General features: G+C 36.2%; 1 protein-coding gene across 11 annotated transcripts in view; it reads left to right on the plus strand.

Moving 5' to 3' along the window:
• TTLL7 (tubulin tyrosine ligase like 7) overlaps window positions 1–21,081 on the plus strand; it is a 159,822-nt gene that overhangs the window by 29,858 nt on the left and 108,883 nt on the right. For 8 of the 11 annotated variants that reach the window (XR_014807911.1, XR_002345113.2, XR_002345115.2 and 5 more), the window contains exons 2-3: window positions 18,569–18,749; window positions 18,926–19,057. Coding sequence is in view for 2 of the 11 variants with exons in the window: in XM_021096371.2 (XP_020952030.1) it covers window positions 18,725–18,749; window positions 18,926–19,057 (157 nt within the window). In the remaining 9 variants the exon portion in view is untranslated. The remainder of the gene's footprint in view (window positions 1–18,568; window positions 18,750–18,925; window positions 19,058–21,081) is intronic. The other 3 variants (XR_014807907.1, XR_014807909.1, XM_021096373.2) reach the window with 1 other exon arrangement.

Below are 21,081 nucleotides of genomic sequence, written 5' to 3' on the forward strand. Positions count from 1 at the left end.
ATTCTGATAGCCAATAAACTATTTTTCATCACTGTTAAGATCACATATGTTGTAAGACATACTGTTGTTTACTACTTGGAAAAAAAAATCCTCTGAAATTTCAGCTGTGAAATGATACTTTCTTAATACTATAGTTTTATTTTGTACATGTTGGAAGAGCCTTTAAAGATAATTAAAAAAAATGACATTGCTTTCAGGCAAACAAAAAAGGGGAAAATATAAGACAAATAAATTGATCAAGGCATTCTTTAAACTTCTTCACATTCAAAGGCAGACACTTTTGAATCTCTTCTTCATTCAGAGTCCTCATTGTAGGTTTTTTCTGTACAACATTATCCTCTGTCATCGAGAGTTGGTGATAAAGCATTTCTCAAAAGATAAATTATTTTTAATTAAATTATCTATGTTTTTCTCCTAGTTTCTTACACTGATTCTGCAAATTTTGAGGTACAAGCACAGGCCATGATTGCTATGTCAGGATTGCCACCTGGCTGTCAGGGATTTTAGGATGCATCAGAATTTTACATGTTTTTGAATGTGAAAAACAAAACACTGTGGCTTAGAATCAAAGAAATGTGGTGGTAATTATGGAGTAGTCTATATAACCTACTCATTTCCTACTTCTATTCTTGAGATAAATCCTGTAGATTGTTCATTATACAACTGTCCTCATCCATTCTTCTTACAATAATCTAGCATCCTTAGTTTAGGCCTTGGTTATATTTAGGTGATATATCTTTCCCTCTAGAACCTTTTGCCTTAGGGAGTATTTTAAATCTCAGTTTTAGTTTCATGAAATGTAGCTGACCCTATGGAATAATGAATGTATTATTCATTGTTCTCTAAAGAAACAGAACCAAGAATATATATATGAAAAGTGGGAGGAAGAAGGAGTGGGAGTTGAGGGAAGGAAGGGGTGGAAGAGGAAGAACAAATGATTATGAATTGGTTTATGTGACTGTAGAGACTGGCAAATCCAGAATCTGCAGGCTTGGCCATCTGGAGACCAGAGAAGAGTTGAGCTGCAAGCTCAAGGCTGAAGACAATCTGAGGCTGAGTTCACTTTTTCTTTGGGGGCTTCAGTCTGTTTTCTCTTAAGGCCTTCAACTGATTGGACGAAGCTCACCCATATTTTGAACCTGTGGAGAATGCAGAATATATACACGGTACAGAAGCCTATAGTCTAGTAGTTTAAAGAAGACATTCTAGTGAATAATTGAATAATTAAATAGTAGAAAGCAATAATGTAGGTAGAGATAATATTTAAAATTACACACCAACTGTATATTGCTGTTGTAAGATTCATCTTTTCCGTGTTCTTAAAGAAAGCATTTTTTTTGTCTTTAAAAAATTGACTAGGAATATACAAATAAAGCTTTTTAAAAATAATCTGTTTGTGTAATGTCTGACAACATGGCATGATCGCCAAAGCCAGTCCAAGACAGAAATAGTTTACAGTGCATTTGCAGTGCATTTATTAAAATTGTTCTAAGAATGCACGTTTTTTCTAGTTAGATTCGAATAGTGTATGGATAACTTTTTTATTTCTTCTTTTTATTGTAGTTAGTTTACAATATTTTCTTAGGTTCAGTAGTGATTCAGTATTTTTGAAGATTGTATTCCATTATAGTTTATTACAAGATGGTGTATTCCCTTGTGCTATACAGTGTATCCTTGTGGCTTATGCATTTTATATATAGTATTTGTATCTCTCAATTCCATAATTTGTCCCTCTCCCCTTTAAGGAGAATATATATGTGAAATCTATAACTAGTTAGTTTTCTATATTTGTGAGTCTGTTTTTGTTTTGCATACACATTAATTTGTATTTTTTTTGATTCCACATGTAAGTGCTATATATATAGTGTTTGTTTTGCTCTCCCTGATTTATTTAGTAAGCATAATGTTTTCTAGATGTATCCATATTGCTGCAAATAGCAGTATTTCATTCTTCCTATGGCAGGGTAATATTCTATTACATATATATATATATATATATATATATATATATATACACACGCACATACATATGTATAAGTAACATCTTGACTGGGATGCAATTATCTTTTCAAATTAGAGTTTTCATATTTTCTGGATGTATGTCTGGAAGTGAGATTGCTAGATTATATGGGAGTTATAGTTTTAGTGTTTTGAGGAACTTCCATACTGTTTTCCAGATTGGATGTACTAATTTACATTTCTACCAACAATGTAGGAGGGTTCCCTTTTTTCTATACCCTCTCCAGTGTTTATTGTTTGTAGACTTATTAATGATAGCTATTCTGGAAGATGTGAGGTAGTATCTTGTTTTTATTTGAATTTCTCTTGCAATGTTGAGTAACTTTTCATGTGCCTGTTAGCCATTTGTGTGTCTTCTTTGGAAAAGTGTCTGTTTAGGTTGTAGGCCTATTTTTTGATTAAGTCTTTTTTTTTTGATATTGAGTGTATGAGCTGTTTGTATATTTTGAATATTAACTCATCAGTCACATCATTTGCAAATATTTTCTCTCATTCCATAGGTTGTCTTTTTATTTTACTGATAGTTTCCTTCACTGTGGAAAGGCTTTTAAGTTTAATTAGGTCCCATCAATTTGCTTTTATTTCTTTTGCCTTATGAGACTTATCTAAGAAAATACTGTTGCAATTTATGTCAAAGAATGTTCTGCCTACAATTTTCTTCTAGGAATTTTATTGTTTCAGGTCTTACATTTAGGTCTTTAAACCATGTTGAGTTTATTTCTGTATATGGTGTGACGGAATGTTCTACTTTCATTGTTTCACATGTGGTTGTCCAGTTTTCCCAGCACCACACATTGTCAAGACTGTCTTTTCTCCGTTGCATATTTTTGCCTCCTTTGTTGTAGATCAATTGACCATGGGCACATGGGTTTATTTTTGGGCTCTGTATTCTGTAATTGATCTCTGTCTTTTTTTTTGTGTAGTTTTTTTTGTTTGTTTGTTTTGTTTTTTTTTTTTTTTTTTTGTGTGTGTGTGTGTGTGTGTGTGTAGTATTGTTTGAAATCTAGGAGTGCTGTACCTCCTGCCTTGTTCTATTTTCTCAAGATTGCTTTGGAAATTCAGAGTCTTTTAGGATTATTTGTTCTAGTTCTGTGAAAAATGTCATGAGATTTTTCAGAGTTTTTCATAGAGATTGCATTAAATCTGTAGATTGTTTTGGATAATATGGCCATTTTAACAATATTCATTCTTCTAACCTAAGAGCATGAGATATCTTTCTATTTCTTTGTATCATTTTCAATTTCCTTCATCAGTGTTTTATGGTTTTTAGTTTAGGTATTTCTTATTCTTGGTTAAGTTTATTCCCAGGTATTTTTTTGATGCATTTTTAAGTAGATTTTTTAAAATTTTCTATTTCTCATGTTTCATTATTAGTGCATATACACAACAGACTTCTGTATATTAATCTTGTATCTTGCAACCTTACTGAATTCATTTACTAGTTATAATACATTGTGAGTGGAGACTTTAAGGTTCTCTATGTAGAGTATCATATCATCTGCAAATAGTGATAGTTTTACATATTCCCTTCTGATTTGGATATCTTTTACTTCTTTTTCTTGTCTGATTCCTGTGGCTAGGACTTCCAATACTATATTGAAGAGAAGTGGGGAGAGTGGGCACCCCTGTCTTCTTCCTAAATTTAGTGAGAAGTCTTTCAGCTTTTCAGTGTTGAATACTTTGTTGGCTGTGGGTTTGTCATAAATGGCTTTTATTATGTTAAAAAATGGTCCCACTGTACCCATTTGGTGAGAATTTTTCTCATGCATGAATGTTGAATTTGTCAAATTCTTTTTCTGCATCTGTTGAGATGATCATGTGATTTGAATCCTTCTTTTTTGTTAATGTGGTGTATCACATTGATTGACATGTGAATATTGAACCATCCTTGTGACCCTAGAATAAATATAATCCTTTTTGTGTATTGTTAGATTTGCTCTGCTAATATATTGTTGAAGATTTTTGCATCTTTATTCAACAAAGATGTTGAGCTGTAATTTTCTTTCTTTCTTTCTTTTTTTTTTTTTTTTTTTTTTGTAATGTCTTTTGTTTTGGTATTAGGTAACTGTGGCCTCTTAGAATGAACTTAGGAATATTCCTTCCTCTTTAATCTTTTGGAATAGCCTGAGAAGGATAGGTATTAATTCTTCTTTATATGTTTGGTAGAATTCTCCAGTGAAGCTGTGTGGTCCTGGACTTTCGTTTGTTGTGAGTTTACTGATTCAGTTTCATTACTGGTAATTTGTCTGTTCATATTTTCTATTTCTTCCTGTTTCAGTCTTAGTAGCTCATCAGTATAGCTCCTATGTGCCAGGCTGTGTGTTTAAAATTGAGGAATATGCAAATTAAATACATTTTAAAGCTGCTGCCCAGGAGCCAGTTTTCTCATGGAAGAAAAATATACAGAAGCTTCTTTTTATTTCACTTGAGTTGTGGCATTTTATTCAAGGATGTTTTGAGGTGATTTTCTTTATTTAAGAACAAAATTAAAGATGGAACATAAGCTTTTTTTTTTTTTTGTATTGGTTAAGAGACTGGTTTAAGCAAAAAGGGAAATTTATGTTTTCAGCCATAATTTCTTCAAATACACATCTCAATACCCACTTCTCTGTCATCTCCTTCTGGAATCCCTACAATGCAAATGCTGGCATGTTTAAAGTTATCCTGTAGATCTCGTATGTTGTTTTTATTTCTTCTTTTTCTTTTTCTTTTGTCTTTCTGTCTGCTGTTCTGATTGGGTGACTTCCATTATTCTCTTTTCCAGATTGCTTATGAATTCTTCTGTGTCATTTAGTCTGCTGTGCATTGCTTCTAGGGTACTTTTTAGTCTCAGACAATGAATTATCTATTTTTGATTGGGTCTTTATATTTTCTAGTTCCTTGTTAAAATGATCTATGTTTAGGTCAATTCTCTTCCCTAATTCAGTTAATGTTTTATTTCCATAGTTTTGAATTTTTTGTCTGGTAGATTGCTTATTTCTCTTTCATTATTTTTTTCAGGGATTTTCTCTTGCTCTTTCAATCGATAGTAGTTCCTTTAACTTCTCATTTTTTTAACTTTTCCTGTCTTTATGAATTTAGGTGAAAAAGAGTTGTCTATTATGGTCTTGAAGGGAGTTCTTATGTAGGGGCATCTTTATGTAGGCCATACTCACCCATGCCTTTCATGGGAGGGCTGGATTTGATGTGGACACCGGTGACGTCTTTTCTCAAGGTGTGCTGGCCACTGTCACCTTGGTAGGGGGTGTGGCTGGTGATGGAGGAGCTAGAGCCTATGCTGGGTATGAGACAGGACTTCTCTGTTCAGTAGCTGCCACTGCCTGGTCAAGGGCAAGGTCCGCTCCCAAGTTGCTGGAGTGGAATCCCTGAGTGTCAGGTTTGAGCTAGCCAATTTCCCTTTAAGTGTGTGTTTTTCCTTCTCTCTGCAGTGGGGTCTTTACTCCAGTGGAGAGGAGTGCCGAAGCAAATAGGGTTCATGCACCTGCAGAGGACTGATCTCTTGCTTGTGTAGGCATCTGTGGCTCCTCTCAGATGCAGCCCCTAGTCATGTCTTTTCCCCTGTTATGGCTGTTGCGGGTCTAGTGCTGGGCTGCGGCAAGGAATGGGTGGGGCCAGAGCATTTACTCAGCTAGAACTGGGGATTGCAGGGTGGTCTCAGGTGTTCAGGTGGTCACACTGCCAGAAGTTTGGGTTGCTTCTGGGATGCTGTTAATATAAAGTGGCACCTGGACCACACCTTAGGCCCCTGCGAATTCTCCAAGGAGCCAAGGTGGCTTGCCTCCTAGGTGTAGGACCCCAGGACTAGGACGCCCAGTCTGCAGCTGGACCAGCTTATTCCCCTGGGCAAGTGTCAGGCGCTATGATGTCCCTTTTCCTCTTAATCCCCTCCTAGGAGGACATATCCTGACCTGATGCTTTTCTTCCCATCTTACCAGTCCTTCTAGTTAGGTTTCCATGAGAATTGTTCCACTTGTAGTTGTATTTTTAATATGTTTGTGAGGGGAGTTGAGCTCCTCATCCTTTTACACTGTCATCTTGATCTCCCATATATGCATAATTTTGAGTACTAGGTAAGATTAAAAAATAGTAAAACTAAATTCCATGAGACATGGATGAATTTATATAACTATATAAATATTATTATTTATATAACTATATAAATAATTTATAACTGAGTTACTAGTCGATATATGATTACATGTATAATTTGATAAATATTTAGGGTCAACTTTCCTTCTTAAGTATATTTACATTGATAAAATCAGTTTGTCCATATGTTTTAAATGAATTCTTGTCTTTTTGGTAGATTTGGATGTTCTAAGCTTCTTTTCTGAAAGATAAATATGTATGTTGAAGGCGGGGCACCTATTTTTTTTTTCTCTATAGTGCACATAATAAAATGATGAGCATTAAAAATATGTATTGCCTTAATTTGAAATGTAATGAAATAATAGAGAGATAATTGAACTTTTATACAGATTGCTGATGCATCCTAATAGTATTTATTTACTCTGGGTGAGAATGGAAGGTTGAGGGAGGTCAAGAGAAGAACTATTAAAAAAACAAATCCGTACTATTTGAGAGTTTAGTGTCTGTGGATATCATATTATTGCGCTCTGGTTTTAACTTTGGGCTCTAATTCTGTTCTGCATTCCGTTATTGTTTTTTTAGACTGGAGGACAAAAATAGTTCTTTTTCTCTGCATTTCTATAAAAGGACTGGTTTCACAGCAACGATTGTGGCGCCAGATAGATACAGTGTTTTTAAGGTCTGGAATAACTTTTGGGAAGGATTTTTATTTTAAAATGAGCTAAACTTATTAACATATAGTTAAGTTTAATTAGTTTTCTTAACAGTGGGCCTGTTACATAAAAGCTATTAGTATATTCTTTCTTTCCAAAAGCTGATCTTGTAAGTTCTCTTTACACTTAGTTTAATGATCTAGAGACAAAATAGTCTTCTTATTCTCTCCCTCCTTAAGACCTTATGGTGACACACTCAGCTTAGTTTAGCTGATGGAAGAAAGCATGTAGAGCATTGTATGAACTAAGTCTATGCATTTTCTTTTTCCCGTATGGATTTTCTACACTTAGACTGCATGACTCTAAGACCGTGTCTTAATTTTACTGGGATTTAATTTTAATTAGAGGGATTTGAAAACTGTGACAAATTTATCTGACTCTAGAAATTAATACAATGGAAATTAAAAACAATTTAATATGGTTTTTAAAGGTTACACTCCATTAGCAGGTATTACAAAATATTGGCTATATTCCCTGTGTTGTTCAATACTTCCTTGTAGCCTGTCTTACAGCCAGCAGTTTGTATCTCCCACTCCTCCACTCCTATATTGCCCCCCATAACAACTAGCTTGTTCTCTATATCTGTAAGTCTGCTTTCTTATTTTAACTACAAAAATCTCCTCCTTATCCCTCTGATATGGAGACTCAGCAGTTTAGCTCCTATGTTCTAGGCTGAGTGTTTGAGATGGAAAATGTGTAAATTAAAATAGTTTTTTTTTAAGCTAGTGCTGCCTTGGAGCCAATTGTTTCATAGACGAAACATGCAAGGAAGCGTCTTATTTCACTTGAGTGTGGCATTTTATGAGAGGACATTCCGAAGTAATTTTCTTTATTTAAAAATAAAATTAAAGTGGAGATTAAGTTTATTATTATTTGTATTATTTAGGAGTCTGGTTTAAGCAAAAAAGGAATTTTTTAGTTAACATTACTAGAGAGTTCCAGAATGTTATCTGTCTTTCTCTGCCTCCTTTCTCTTGACTTTCTCCTCAGACTCTGTATAGAGGCAAGTCGAGCACCAGCAATGCCGATATGTATCCTCTCTGGTTCAAATCCAGCTCCAAAGAATCTGTATCCATTAAGAGTCTGCTAATGAGTTGTAGGCTTAATTCTCACTGACTGGTCTTAGTTGGATCCTGTGTTCATCTCTGAACCAATGCCATGGTCAAGGATGTAGAATTCTGCAATCAATTTAGATCTGAGTCACTTGCCCTGCCTTGGAGCTGGGATTAGCATCAACCCCATGGAATGAAAGCAGAGAGGAGTACTACTTCACCAGAGGGGTTTCAGATTACCTTTCATAGAAAATGGGTAAATGTTGGCTGTGGCAGAAATGATAATGCCCAGAGTCATTGTGCCACAGTGACTGTGCATTTAGACTGGTTTATCTTTTTTCAGAAACAAAAACAATAATTTCCATCAGAATAGAATGTCTAGTAGAAGGCATATTTAACTGCTGATGACAGAAACTTAAAATAGCAGTGACTTAACAAGATGGAAGTTTTTTTTTTCCCCCTAGAGGCAGGCAGTTCAAGACAAAACCAATGTCACTTTGGATTGCTGCAACTCCTGCAACCACATTTGCATTCCAGGATGGAAGGAAGAAAGCAAATAAATGAGTGTCCACCAATTGTCTACCTTCCTTTTACTGCAAAGTCCTGCTCAACTACTTCCACTTATACCTCACTGGCCAGAACTTGGTCACATGGCCATATACATCAGTAAGAAGGTCTGGAAAAGGTAGCTATTTAGATAGGAACAATGCCACCTTTAATAATAACTCAATAGGTGTTTCGTTAGCAAGGAAGAACTAGTGAATGGCTATTAAGTGGGTAGCTAGTAGTCTTTCTCCATGTGTTAACTTGTTAACTGATATGGATGACATTGGAGGCTTAACAACCCAATGAATGTTTTACATTTAAGACTGAAAACTCGTTTTGAAAGTGGATGGTAAGATGAATAATACAAGCAATTTGTACTCTAAAATTGGTAACAGGGTGTGTGCTGAATGAGTGTCGAACAAGGACATCAAAGAAAGAGTTAAAGATAATTCTGATCTGTTTGCCTTTTGGATGCTGGCTCTAGTGATGCCTCTACTGAAGACAAGGAACATGAGAGGAATGCCAGGTTTTTTAGCGGAAGTTAAAATGTTAAGTTTTGGACATTGAGAACTATAAATGCTGGCATCAGATGACATTTGGGTGATGTCATTTGTTCACCAGCTGCACATTTTGATATCTATTGTGCATTTTCTGCGTTTCCTGGCACAGAACAGGGAACTGGATATTTGAGTAATTCTCCACTTCCCTCAGTACCTCTCTTTCCCCTTGTGATCTAGGTTATGGAAAGTTGTGCAAAGTCAGGCCCAAAGAACTTTCAATTCCAATTCTATAGCTTAGAACAAGGAAGAGCTCTTTTTGTGGTCAAGCATGGGTTGACTGTTTTGCAGATATGAGGTTCCACTGTCTTAGATTTGGTACAGTTCTGTGCAGGTACGGGAATGAGAGGAGGCAAATGGATTTACAAAAGTGAGTGATATATACACAAGTTAATTGATAACAAAACATGTTATTCCACGGAGCAAGTAAGACTTTCTTTTAGGCTACTGGAGAATTCTATAGAACTGCGACAGTGTACTCTAGGAGGAATGTACCCAAAGAAGCTTTTAACTGTATTTAAGCATTTGATGGCATCCTTATGAAATTTGTCTTCTGTCACTTTAACAACCGACTTATAGCTCTTACTTACTTTGAACTTTATTTAGTTCAACATTTATTGAGTGATCTCTTTGCCTTTTTCATTATCCTAAGTAGTGGAAATCTAGCCATTAATAAGGAAAAATGCCTTCAAGTTATGCTGTATTATCATTACCTATTTATCAATCCCTACTTTTTTGTGTTATACTAGGCTAAATTCCAAAGACAAGAGATTCTGCAGAGCTTAGTGGAATTTTGTATGGGTGCTGTAATTGTAATTTAATCATAAACATTGAACAAATACTGAGCAGGCTAAGGTAATTTGAAATATAAATAAGCAGTATATTTGTGGAAACTACCATTGCTCAAGGTCAATATTAATTGTTGCTAGAATGAAAAAATAGTTCTTCTATTTATTCTTATATCATACTTGGCTCCCTATTGGGCTTTTAGAAGTGGTTGAACAATTTTTTTTTTTTTTTAACATCTAGAGCACACTATAGATCTAGCTTTTGAGAATATACCCAGTTTGAGAAAGGGAGACAAAAGTTTCTATGTTCAGGGAATAAGTAGCTTCTCTAAAAAACCCTTTAATCTGTACACACAATGAGTGGTGCCAATGCATTATTGTTTTGATAGTTGTTTGTGTGATGTCATTTGTTCACCAGTCAGGCAGCTGGACATTTTGAAAATCTATTGTCATTTCTTGGCGGAGAGCACAGAAATAGAAGCAGTTATGCTTTGGAAAGGACCTTTCTGTGTTTAACTAAAAGCATTTGATTTATAAAAGTAGGGGAATTTCTTATCTTCAGCCATCACTAATTCTACTGTCTTATTTTCTACTTTTTCCATCCTATCCTTTTTTGCAAATATAAGCTTGAAATCACCTTATCCCCCAAAGTGGCTCTTCTTTCTGCCTTCTCTTGATGAATGGCACCATCTTCTACCCAGTTTTCCTAAGCCAGGAATCTGTAAGTCATCTGAGTTTACTTTTCCCTTCTTGACGACCAAGTTCTGCTGTTCTTCCATAGCAACAATATTCTTTCCCCTTGTATCCGTTGCTTCTATCCATCATCAAACTCTTAATCATCTCTCTCCTGGACTTTTGCAACTCTTGAGACTCCCTATCTACTCCTGCCCCTCTTCCATCCAGCTCCCACAATAACTGCTGATGTAGTCTATCAAAAAAGAAATTTGGATTATGTCGCTCCTCTTTAAATCCATTGCTCACGAGTCAGAATTGGACCTACATTTCCAACCGTGTGAATTAGAACAAAATACTTCCAAGGAGACATACAATGGTTCAAACAAAAGTATCTGGGTATTTTCATTTCTGCCTTTTATTTCAAAGGGTTAAAATGACAAAGGTATAGTCATTCTTTATAGCAACAGTTACCTCTTTGGAAGTTCCTGTTGTGGCGCAGTGGTTAACGAGTCTGACTAGGAACCATGAGGTTGCAGGTTTGATCCCTGGCCTTGCTCAGTGGGTTAAGGATTCGGCGTTGCTGTGAGCTGTGGTGCAGGTCACAGACGAGGCTCAGATCCCGCGTTGCTGTGGCCCTGGCGTAGGCAGGTGGCTACAACTCCGATTCAACCCCTAGCCTGAGAACCTCCCTATGCCGAGGGAGCAGCCCTAGAAAAGGCAAAAAGACAAAAACAAACAAACAAACAAACAGTTACCTCTTTGGCCATACAGGAACATAGATGCTCACTTTGCATAAAACAGGACTGGCTATTGGAAGCTCTTCTTTTCTCTCAAGAGGTATCGGACATGTTTATCATTCCCACGTAGTTCTTTATACTTTTATTTTATATGCATTAATTCCTAAGAGATCTATATCTATATCTCAATGTGTATCATATATTATTGTTTTAAAATTTTAAACTTAGACTCTCATACGAAGTGAAGTCAGGAGGAGAAAGACAAATACCATATGATACCACTTATATCTGGAATCTAATATACGGCACAAATGAATCTATCTACAGAAAAGAAACAAACTTATGGACATGGAGAACAGACTTGTGGTTGCCGGGGGAGGGGGGACAAGGAGTTTGGGGTTAGTAAATGCAAACTATTATATTTGGAATGGATAAGCAATGAGATTCTGCTGTATAGCCCAGGGAACTATATCTGATTACTTGTGATGGAACACGATGGAAGATAATGTGAAAAAAAGAATGTATATATACATTATATATATATATATATCTGCGTCACTTTGCTGTACAGCAGAATTGACAGATCATTGTAAATCGACTATAATAAAAATTTCAAAAATAAAGGGGGTTAAAATTGTGCAGGAAAAAATAAAATTTTAAACCACATAAATGTCGTAGTATTATACATCACCTTTTTTGATACGCATTGTTTGTGATATTCACCATATAGTTCTAGCTCCTTTTTTCACTTTGTGTATAGTACTTTGTATGAGCTTACCACAGTGGATGCACTCTCTTGCTGATGTTCATTTCACCCCCTCCCCCACCATTTTTCTGACTTTTCAGATCAAGGTCTCAGGCTCCCAGCCCAGTACTTGGGAGTAGAGGGCATATAATTGGTCTTTGTGGTTGCTGTTAATCCTCAAGTTTTTAAATTATTTTTGGTAGGTCACGTCTCTTGAAAATGAATGTCTTTGTTAGTCAGCATTGGTAGCTGGTTTGGGCTCAAGCAAGAGTGTCACTTGTCTTTCTAAATTAGCAAAACCTCATCTCACTTAGCAGGGCTGTCTGCAATAGCAAATGATATCCTTTGTAGCGAAGTCTTTCTTCCTGTTGCTCAGAGCCCTGGGTGGCAAGTGCTTTCTCCTTTTCCTGCTGCTTGGCCAGGTGATTCCACATCATCCACATGGCTTTACTTCAAAAGACTAGTGGGGAAGGAATAGGCTCCAGCAGTGATGTAATGTCCCTTACTTTCTGGAGTTTGCTCGTGCCACTGGCCCTTGGGCTTTAGTGTTGTGGTTCTCAAACTTTAGCCTGCATCAGAATCACCTGAAGGGCTTGCCAGTGGGCCTCACCCTGAGATATCTTATTCGGAAGAGCTCTGGTTGGGTCTGAGAATATGCATTTCTGGTAAGTTTGCAGGTGATGCAGATGCTGCTGGACCATACTTTGAGAATCACTGCTCTGTGTATACCTTTCCCAACCTTTCAAATTTTATTTGAATTTTTTGACTCATAGACCCCTTGAACATTAATACATAATTTCACTTCACTGCATGAATGAATCATTTTATTTTCTTAATTTTTACATGCTATAAAAAAAGGCTTTAAGTTAAAAAAATTTTATTAGCATAGTATTAAGCCTTGCTACCCAAAGTGTGGCCTGTGGACCAACACACCTGGGAACTTGTTAGAAATGCAACCTCTCAGGTCTTATCCTAGACCTAATTAATGAATCAGAATCTGAGCTTGAAGAGTATACCTGGGTGATTAGTATATGCACATTAGTATTGAAGTTAGTGGTCTAGGGCTTGCTTCCATTAAATATAATCCTAATACTCTTTAAAACAAATAAACGTTCCAAGTTTTAATGTTTAAAAGTGGCACAGTGGAATTCCTTGATGGCACAGTTGGTTAAGTATCTGGCCTTGTCACTGTTGTGGCTCTGCTTGCTATTGTGGTACAGGTTCGATCCCTGCCCAGGAACTTGCACGTGGCGTGAGTGCAGCCAAAAAAAAGTGGCATATGTTTCATTTACTTTCATTTCTTATTTTCATGTAAGAAGAAAGTATCATTTCTTTGAAAAGAAAAATAGTATATCAAATTTAGTTTGGAGACCAAGTGCTGAAATTTAATGTTTTAAATCACAAAAATTGACAAAATTGTATTTGTGACCTGATGTTTGGAAATATTACTTTTTGAACCTAAAAAAAGAGCTGCCTTATTTTGATGATTTTGATGAAATAATAGATTTCTGACTGCTACTTCCAGTAACCTCTCTGCACATAATACACTGTGTATATGGTGAGTGTTTTCCCCACAAAGTAAGAGCTTAATTGGATATAATATTCGCTATATTTATTACTTTTTATTTTTCTTAAAGTAGCGGCTGAAATATCTTTCATCAGATGATAACAGTTTAGGATTCCAGAGAGAATTATCTTGAGGCAAATTTACAGAATTGTTATCATTTGTGTTTCATATGTTCTTATTTGTGTTTCATTATCACAGTTCATTATACTTCTTTTCCTTAAACAACTGTCTGTGAGGATAATAATAACAGGGCATTGTTAAGCATTGGGAAGACCAGAATTTTATATGTAGAAACCTAGGAGAGTGCCTGGCACATTGTATGTTTCACGTAAGTGACTGTGTCAACCGCATCCTCCTCTTCTCCTTGTCTTCTCCCCCTTCTTCAACATCGTGTGTTTAATTCTATAGCAGCTCAGCTCAAGATAGGATGTTTAATGGTCCACTCTTTAAAGCTGAGGAGTAGACTGGACCCAATACAGAATCTCAGATGTTTTATTTTATTTTCTGTTTTGAGGCAGGGGAAAATATTATAAAGGGGAGATATAGAGAACTAGAAAATAATGCCAGGTTCAAATAAGAAGTAATCAAGGTCTGAGTGTGTGATGGTTCTTTCTTTTTTTTTTTTTTACTTTTAAGTGCTGTGCCTGCAGCATGTGGAAATTCCCAGGCTAGGGGTCAAATCAGAGCTGCAGGTGTCAGCCTATGCCGCAGCCACAGCAAGGCAGAATCTGGGCATGTCAGCGATCTACACCACAGCTCACAGCAATGCCAGATCCATAACCCACTGAGCGAGGCCAGAGATCAAACCCACCTCCTCATGGATACCAGTCGGGTTCCTTACCTCTGAGCCACAATGGGGACTCCCTGTGTGATGGTTCTTAATGTTATTTACTGCTTTTTTGATATGATTACACTTCCTAACTCTTGTTGGCTAGAGTCATGTGACTGCTTCAGGCCATTGAATTGTGAGTAGAACTTAGGTGTATTCTTAGTTGCCTGGGTAAGATCCTCCAACACTCTCTTTCCCTCTGACACAGTGATTGGTTACTGTTAGAATGGCTGCTCTGACAGCTTGGTGTCTCTGTGACTATGATATGTGGAGTGCCCCAACCAGTCTTCGGTTCATATGTAGCATGATCAAGAAACAGACTTTATTTGTTTTAAGCTCCTGAGATTTGAGATGCATTATTGAAGCATTATAAAGTCTGTATTGACTAATACAGACTTTTTCATGGATTTTGAGAACTGAAAGTATGGAAGTGGAATAAGAGTGAGCTAGATGCCAAAAACTGTGGTGCTAGGAGCCAAGAACCAAAAAGAGTCCTCAGGAGTGTGTCCCAATCTAATGTCAGTACTAGGGCCACAGAGAGACGGAGTGGATGGGATCTTTCTGGCCCTTCTCCTCTTCAGAAAAGTGATACACTATCAAAAGTATATAAAACCAGTAACATGCATTATGACACACGTTTGCTTTACTTCCTGTCACTATGAAAACATATATGTATAACAATTAATGTAGGGGAATTCCCTGGTGGCTCAGCAGGTTAAGGATCCTGCATTGTCACTGCTCTGGCTCTAAATATAATAACAGACAAAGGAAGAAATACAGCTAGCCAATACAATGAAAACTAAAATGAAAAACACATAGACTCTCAGATCAAAGAACTACAATTAAAACTATAAGAATTGCTTTTTCTCTTCCAGTTGACAACAATTTAATAAATTTAATTCAATGCTGAAAAAATATGAAATTAATATGTTATAAATGATATGTATTTGCTTTTCAGAGCTCCATAACCGCCTCTTCTTACTCCCAGGTGTCATTAATTAATGAATTGATTTTTAAAATTCATGACCCAGTGCTTTTTGAGCACTGTATTAGGCCTATTCTAGGCTCTAGGAGTACAGGAATGAACATGACAGAAGAAAACCACTGTTTTCACAGAGTTTAGCTTCCTGGCTTGTGATCGGTGATATGGGTACACATAATAGTCTCTCAGACCAGAAGAGGGAGAAATTAATTTCTTCAGACATGATCAGAGGAAGCTTCAAGGAAAAAGTAGAAATTGTTCTGGATTTTAAGAGATGGGTAGAAATTCAAGGGGAAGAACTGGGAAGAAAGGGTAGGTACTCCATCCCAAATGGATTGGAATTATTTTTTTTGTTGTTTTGGTATTGTGTAGCTGTTGCTTCACATGGTAGCACTTGAAGTCCATTTAAGGTTACCATTTGCTTGAAATTTTGTTAAATTGACTCCTTATGGAAATGGTTTCTTTATTTGCAATGTAAAATTGTTTGTCTCAGAAATCAATTTCTCCTAATCTCTGAATTCTTTTTTCAGTCACTCATTTTGTTTAGTTGAACTATACATGAAGATTTTTATAAATGACTTTTACCTAGTTGACCTTTTTTTATACAGTTATAACAGTTTTCGTCTTTGTTTTACTTTTTCCTTGTACTTTTATATGTGTATGTTATAATTACTATTTGCTTTAGTGCAACTATATGCTTAGAGGAGAAGTTGTCAACCTTGGTTGCACACAAAAATCATTTGGAGAGCTTTAAAAATGCTTGAGCCCCACTAGGTCTGGGTGTGGCTTGGACATCAGGAGTTTCAAAAGCTCTCAGGTGGTTCTACTTTGCAGCCAAACTTAAGAAATCAAGGGCTTAAAGTATTTTGGAGGTAACTGAAATACATTTCTCTCTGTGGAAAGTAGATAACCATGGCTCATCTGAGAGGTGTGATCCGTCTTGTCATCTCAAATCTCTTGCTTAGCATCATGTGAGATGGTTAGAATTGGGATGGCAGAATGAAGTCCTTGAGTTTGTTACAGCACTTCGTTAATCATCAAACCATAAATGCAATTAAGTAGAGCATAACGATGGATAGAATAATTTTAAGGCCTTTAAATGCCTGTGTGGTTGAGGGAAGGGATAACAGTTCTTGCTTTGAGCTCTATTCAAATCAAAGTTGTTAGCCTCATTATTTAAGTCCGAAATTAATAAACCTGTTTTTGCAGCCTGTAGCAATTATTTATTTATTGTTAGTATGGTTAGGCAAACATTGTCCTCAAACCCTTGTTGACTTTGTCACCTACTTTCAGTGTAATAAGTACTCTGTTACCATAAGAGGATCTTTGTTTACTCCAATAACGAGGTGTTGGACAAGGGCTTGTAAACTCAAGTAGTTACCTCCCTGAGGTATCAGAGGACTTGCAGAAAGAAAGCAAACTGAACTTTAGACTACTCCTTTCTTTTATTCTGAAAGATGATCGAGTCTATTTCCAGGTTAGGGATGTTTCCTGGGATTTCATTGTTTGGTTTGAGGTATTATGTGTTCACAGAATACACTCATATCTTGCAGTATGCACTACAATAAGGCTGCAAACTTCTCACCTATCTATCGATCTATCTAGCATATTAGCACACTGTCTGAAAATAGGCTTGGTGAATAGATAGATGATCAAACAGAACTGGACTCAAAGCCTAGGTTTTCTATTTATAGGCTGTGTTACCTTGATTTAGTTAACTTATTTAGCCTTAGTTTCCACATCTAGAGAATTGGGGGAAATGATACCTGAATTCCCACTTTGTTAATGAGGTAAAATATTTTAGATTCTTAACATAATGCCCGCCCACAGTTGGTCTGTAATAAATAATGGTTCCCTAGTTTTGATACTGAATTATTCTAGTAAAAATAATACCCAAGAACAAATTAAGTTCTAAGTTTTCATTACTAATGAATTTTATTATTAACGACGACTGTAGGAGTGACATATAAGAGTCACATTTTAGGTAGCTGAATTTCAAAATTTCTGATAAGCCTGATTATCTCCTCCTGATACAGGTGTTTGTATCAGACCTTTGTTTATTGTGATAGATTTTATAATTTTTCATTATATTTAGAGACATTTTACAAGAACTCAAAGATTCTTAAAATGTGAAGGGAGAAGTTTAGAAAATTGACAGTTCAGACTAGGTATTATTGTATACAGGGCACAAATACCTAGGTTCATACATGCACAGTGAAATTATAAGTGAAATATAATATAGGCCATGTTGAGGCATAGCCAAATCTGATTAGTTCTTCATTACACAACGTTTATTGTGCTCCTCTATGTGCCCAAATAAGATCATTTTGGCCATGACTCCTCCCATTTTATGCCTATCAAAATTGTTCTCATTTTTTTTAGTATAATTTAAATGTGGTTTATTTTATGAAGTCACCTCCCCTGCGTGCCCCCTGCTCCCCGCCCCACACACCTCAAAAGGGAATTACTTTTTTCTCCCTTCTGTCAGCATGTGACCTCTGCACTGGCACTTGTTTCACTGTTTCATATTAAAAGTGGGGCTGCAGCTAAGTTTCAGGCATTGGGTTGAAGGTTATATGGGGTCTTGGTTAAGGGGCACTGGTTCTGACATCAGAGAGATGGTATTTTAATCTCCACTTTGTCACTTATTTTTTTGTAAAGATTTGTCCTTTTGGGGCTCACTTATCTATTAGATAGGGATAAAAGCTTCTGCTTTACAGTTTTATTGAAAGATTAAGTGGTATAAGTGACCTAAGATAGTAAGTGTTCAGTAAGTGGTAGTGAATATTGTTATTGTTTGTGCAAGGCATATTCTTTTTTGTGTGTAATATAATACATGACTTAAATAAACCTCCTCCTCCTTTTTATTTTTATTTACTAATTTGTCTTTTTAAGGCCACATCCACAGCTTATGGAAGTTCCCAGGCTAGGGATCAAATTGGAGCTGTAGCCACTGGCCTACACCACAGCTCATAGCAACACCAGATCCTTAACCCACTGAGCCGGGCCAGGGATCAAACCCATGTCCTCATGGATCCTAGTCAGGTTCATTACCACTGAGCCAAATGGGAACTCTCATCGTTCTCCTTTTTAAAACAGGGAACTATTGCTTGGCATTTTACATATGGTTTAATAAATTAACAAGTATTTGTTGATTGACTACATTAACTTTCACCTTTACTTGGCTTTTAAAAAGAAGAGTATTGGCATACATCAGATATTGTCATAAAATTTGTTTTCTTAATGTCTTTGTTTTAAAATACCTGCAGGTATCTTCCTATCTCATAATTTCAGTGTCCTGCCATCTGAAGATTCCACCAAGATAATATGATAGGAACTTTGAGTGAATTGAAGCCATATCCTACTTAGACTAATGTGAGCCTCCCAGATTTCCTACGACTGCTTGTTAATTGGCACAGGCAATAATGCCATCTCTGCCTCAAGAAAGAGGTAAGCAGATTGATTTAATCATGCTCATCATGGCTCCTTTTTTTAAAAATTAAAAAATAATTGGGGATTCTTAAAGAATCGAAATTTATCATTTTACCTTTGGGGGCATTTATGTTCTCTGGTATGGAATTGTTGTTATTTCAGTGCTATTTGGTTGGTTTACATTTCTTTTAAAGTTATTCAGGGACCCTCTCCCCTGGATCTGAATACAGAATTGCCGTATCAAAACACAATGAAAAGGAAAGTCAGAAAGAAGAAAAAGAAGGGAACCATTACAGCAAATGTTGCCGGGACAAAGTTTGAAATTGGTAGGTCTCCTCAGAATCATGAGATTTTCATAATTGCTGAAAAACTAGTTTGATGTTGAAAACAATGTGGAAATTCAGAGATAATTATTTTTTCGTGTAGTGAATTTTTAAATTTCATGTAATAAAATTTTCTTTTTTATGAGATATTAAACATGTCAATAATGAAATAGAACATCATTATAAACTAAAAAGCTTTAGTTATTGATGAGATTGGATTAAATAGATGTGATTTTGTTTAATATTTACTTTTAAAATCAAGTATAAGATAATATGAACAGTAAAACCCAATGGTTCTAGCTGTAATCTTTAAATATAAAAGTGCTTGGGAAAATTGTATTATTCTCATGCATTTTTCACTTGGGGCTAAACTTATGTTTAATTTAAAACAGACTGAAATACTTAATGTAAAATGAAAAGTGTAGAATTTTAGATTCATTTTAAATAGTGAGAAACTGTCTTAAAGAATAGAGTAGGAGTTCCTGTCGTGGCTCAGTGGTTAACAAACCCCACTAGCATCCATGAGGATGCGGGGTTCGATCCCTGGCCTTGCTCAGTGGGTTAAGGATCTGGCATTGCCGAGAGCTATGGTGTAGGTCACAGACAAGGCTCAGATCCCGCATTGCTGTGGCTGTGGTTTAGGCTGGTGGCTACAGCTCTGATTTGACCCCTTGCCTGGGAACCTCCATATGCCGCTGGTGAGGCCCAAAAAGACAAAAAAAAAAAAAAAAAAAGAATAGAGTGAAAAATTTCTCTCTATGCTTTAAAAATTATTTTGATGATACTGTTGCTTTTCATTAATAGAATTTTAGCTTTTATGTGTAAGTAGTATTTGGAGTGGAGAGAATAGATAAGAATTAATTGCTTTAAATTAAGATTCTTTTGCCCTACATTGCAAAACTGGTAAATTACTGTAAGTGCTAAAATAATCTTCCTCTTTTTAAAAAATTGTTTTGCATTAAAAGAATTGAGGAAAAATCATTTGAATTTCAAGGACGTTAATTAGTCTTCCCATTATTAATCTTTGAGAGCCACATTTCCATTTATAGTAATTCAGCAAAGTTCATCAGCAATCAGTGGAATATTTGGTTGGAATTCAGGTTCCCCAATACTGTATTCCAACAAGTGTTCCTCAGGGGAAAAACTTTAAGTAAGCAAAGGTGAGATGTGTATTACTTGCATATTTCTAGAGTGCAAAGGCAAGAGTAATGGTTGTCAAAGTGATTGATGGGTAGTGTTAACCCATCTCCTTGTTTGCTTTGATGGTACTGGTGGTGGGGTTTGTAAGGAACCTTGGTCCCTCTCACTTTCCAAGGGCTTAAGTTGCATTCACATTCTGCATATTGACTCCAGACCGCTTTGCTGAGCCTGCTCAGTAATGTTTGGCTGGGTCAAGACTGGAGACTTGGACCATGGACTGCTGGGAGAATACAGAGCTAAACAGGGGAGGGAAGGAAAGACTCGGCCCTGTGTCCAGGAGAAAGTGCTCCCGTACTTTTCCCTAATTTAACCTAGTGACATGCAACAGATCACTTCTTGTAATTTAATTACTGCTCCTTTGACAGGTTGAATTACATAATAGAATGATAATGAAGCCATAGTCAGGATGCTTGTGTTTTCCTCCCTGGCATTACCTATTTCCTTTTGTAGAATGCTTTGACCACTACTAAGTTTTAAGATTAATCATTTTATAACCCTTGGCCAAATATTTTTGCATGAATTAACTCATTTAATCTTCCAAATAACCCAGTAAATAGGCTGCATTACTCCCTTTGCTCCCCTTTTCTCTGCTTTTCCTCATGCTAGTAGTGAACTGGAAGTGGCCAACAGCCATAAGAAAATAAATGAGGAAAAATAAAAACAGTAAAATAAGATGAATCTTGTGGCTGATCAGAATACAAACTGCATTCCATGAAATCCTCTGTAGTTAGAGATGTGCATGGATTTGACTCTGAGCTTCCTAGCAAGCAAAGCAAATAATTGAAACAATCAGCTATAGCAGCATAGTGCCCAGAAGATAAAACTGT

Source organism: Sus scrofa, chromosome 6 (genome assembly GCF_054392235.1).
Source record: "Sus scrofa isolate SSC_HxYL_T2T_F1_AM1 chromosome 6, Sscrofa_HxYL_maternal_Yorkshire_Landrace_v2.0, whole genome shotgun sequence".
Classification (NCBI taxonomy): Eukaryota; Metazoa; Chordata; class Mammalia; order Artiodactyla; family Suidae; genus Sus; species Sus scrofa.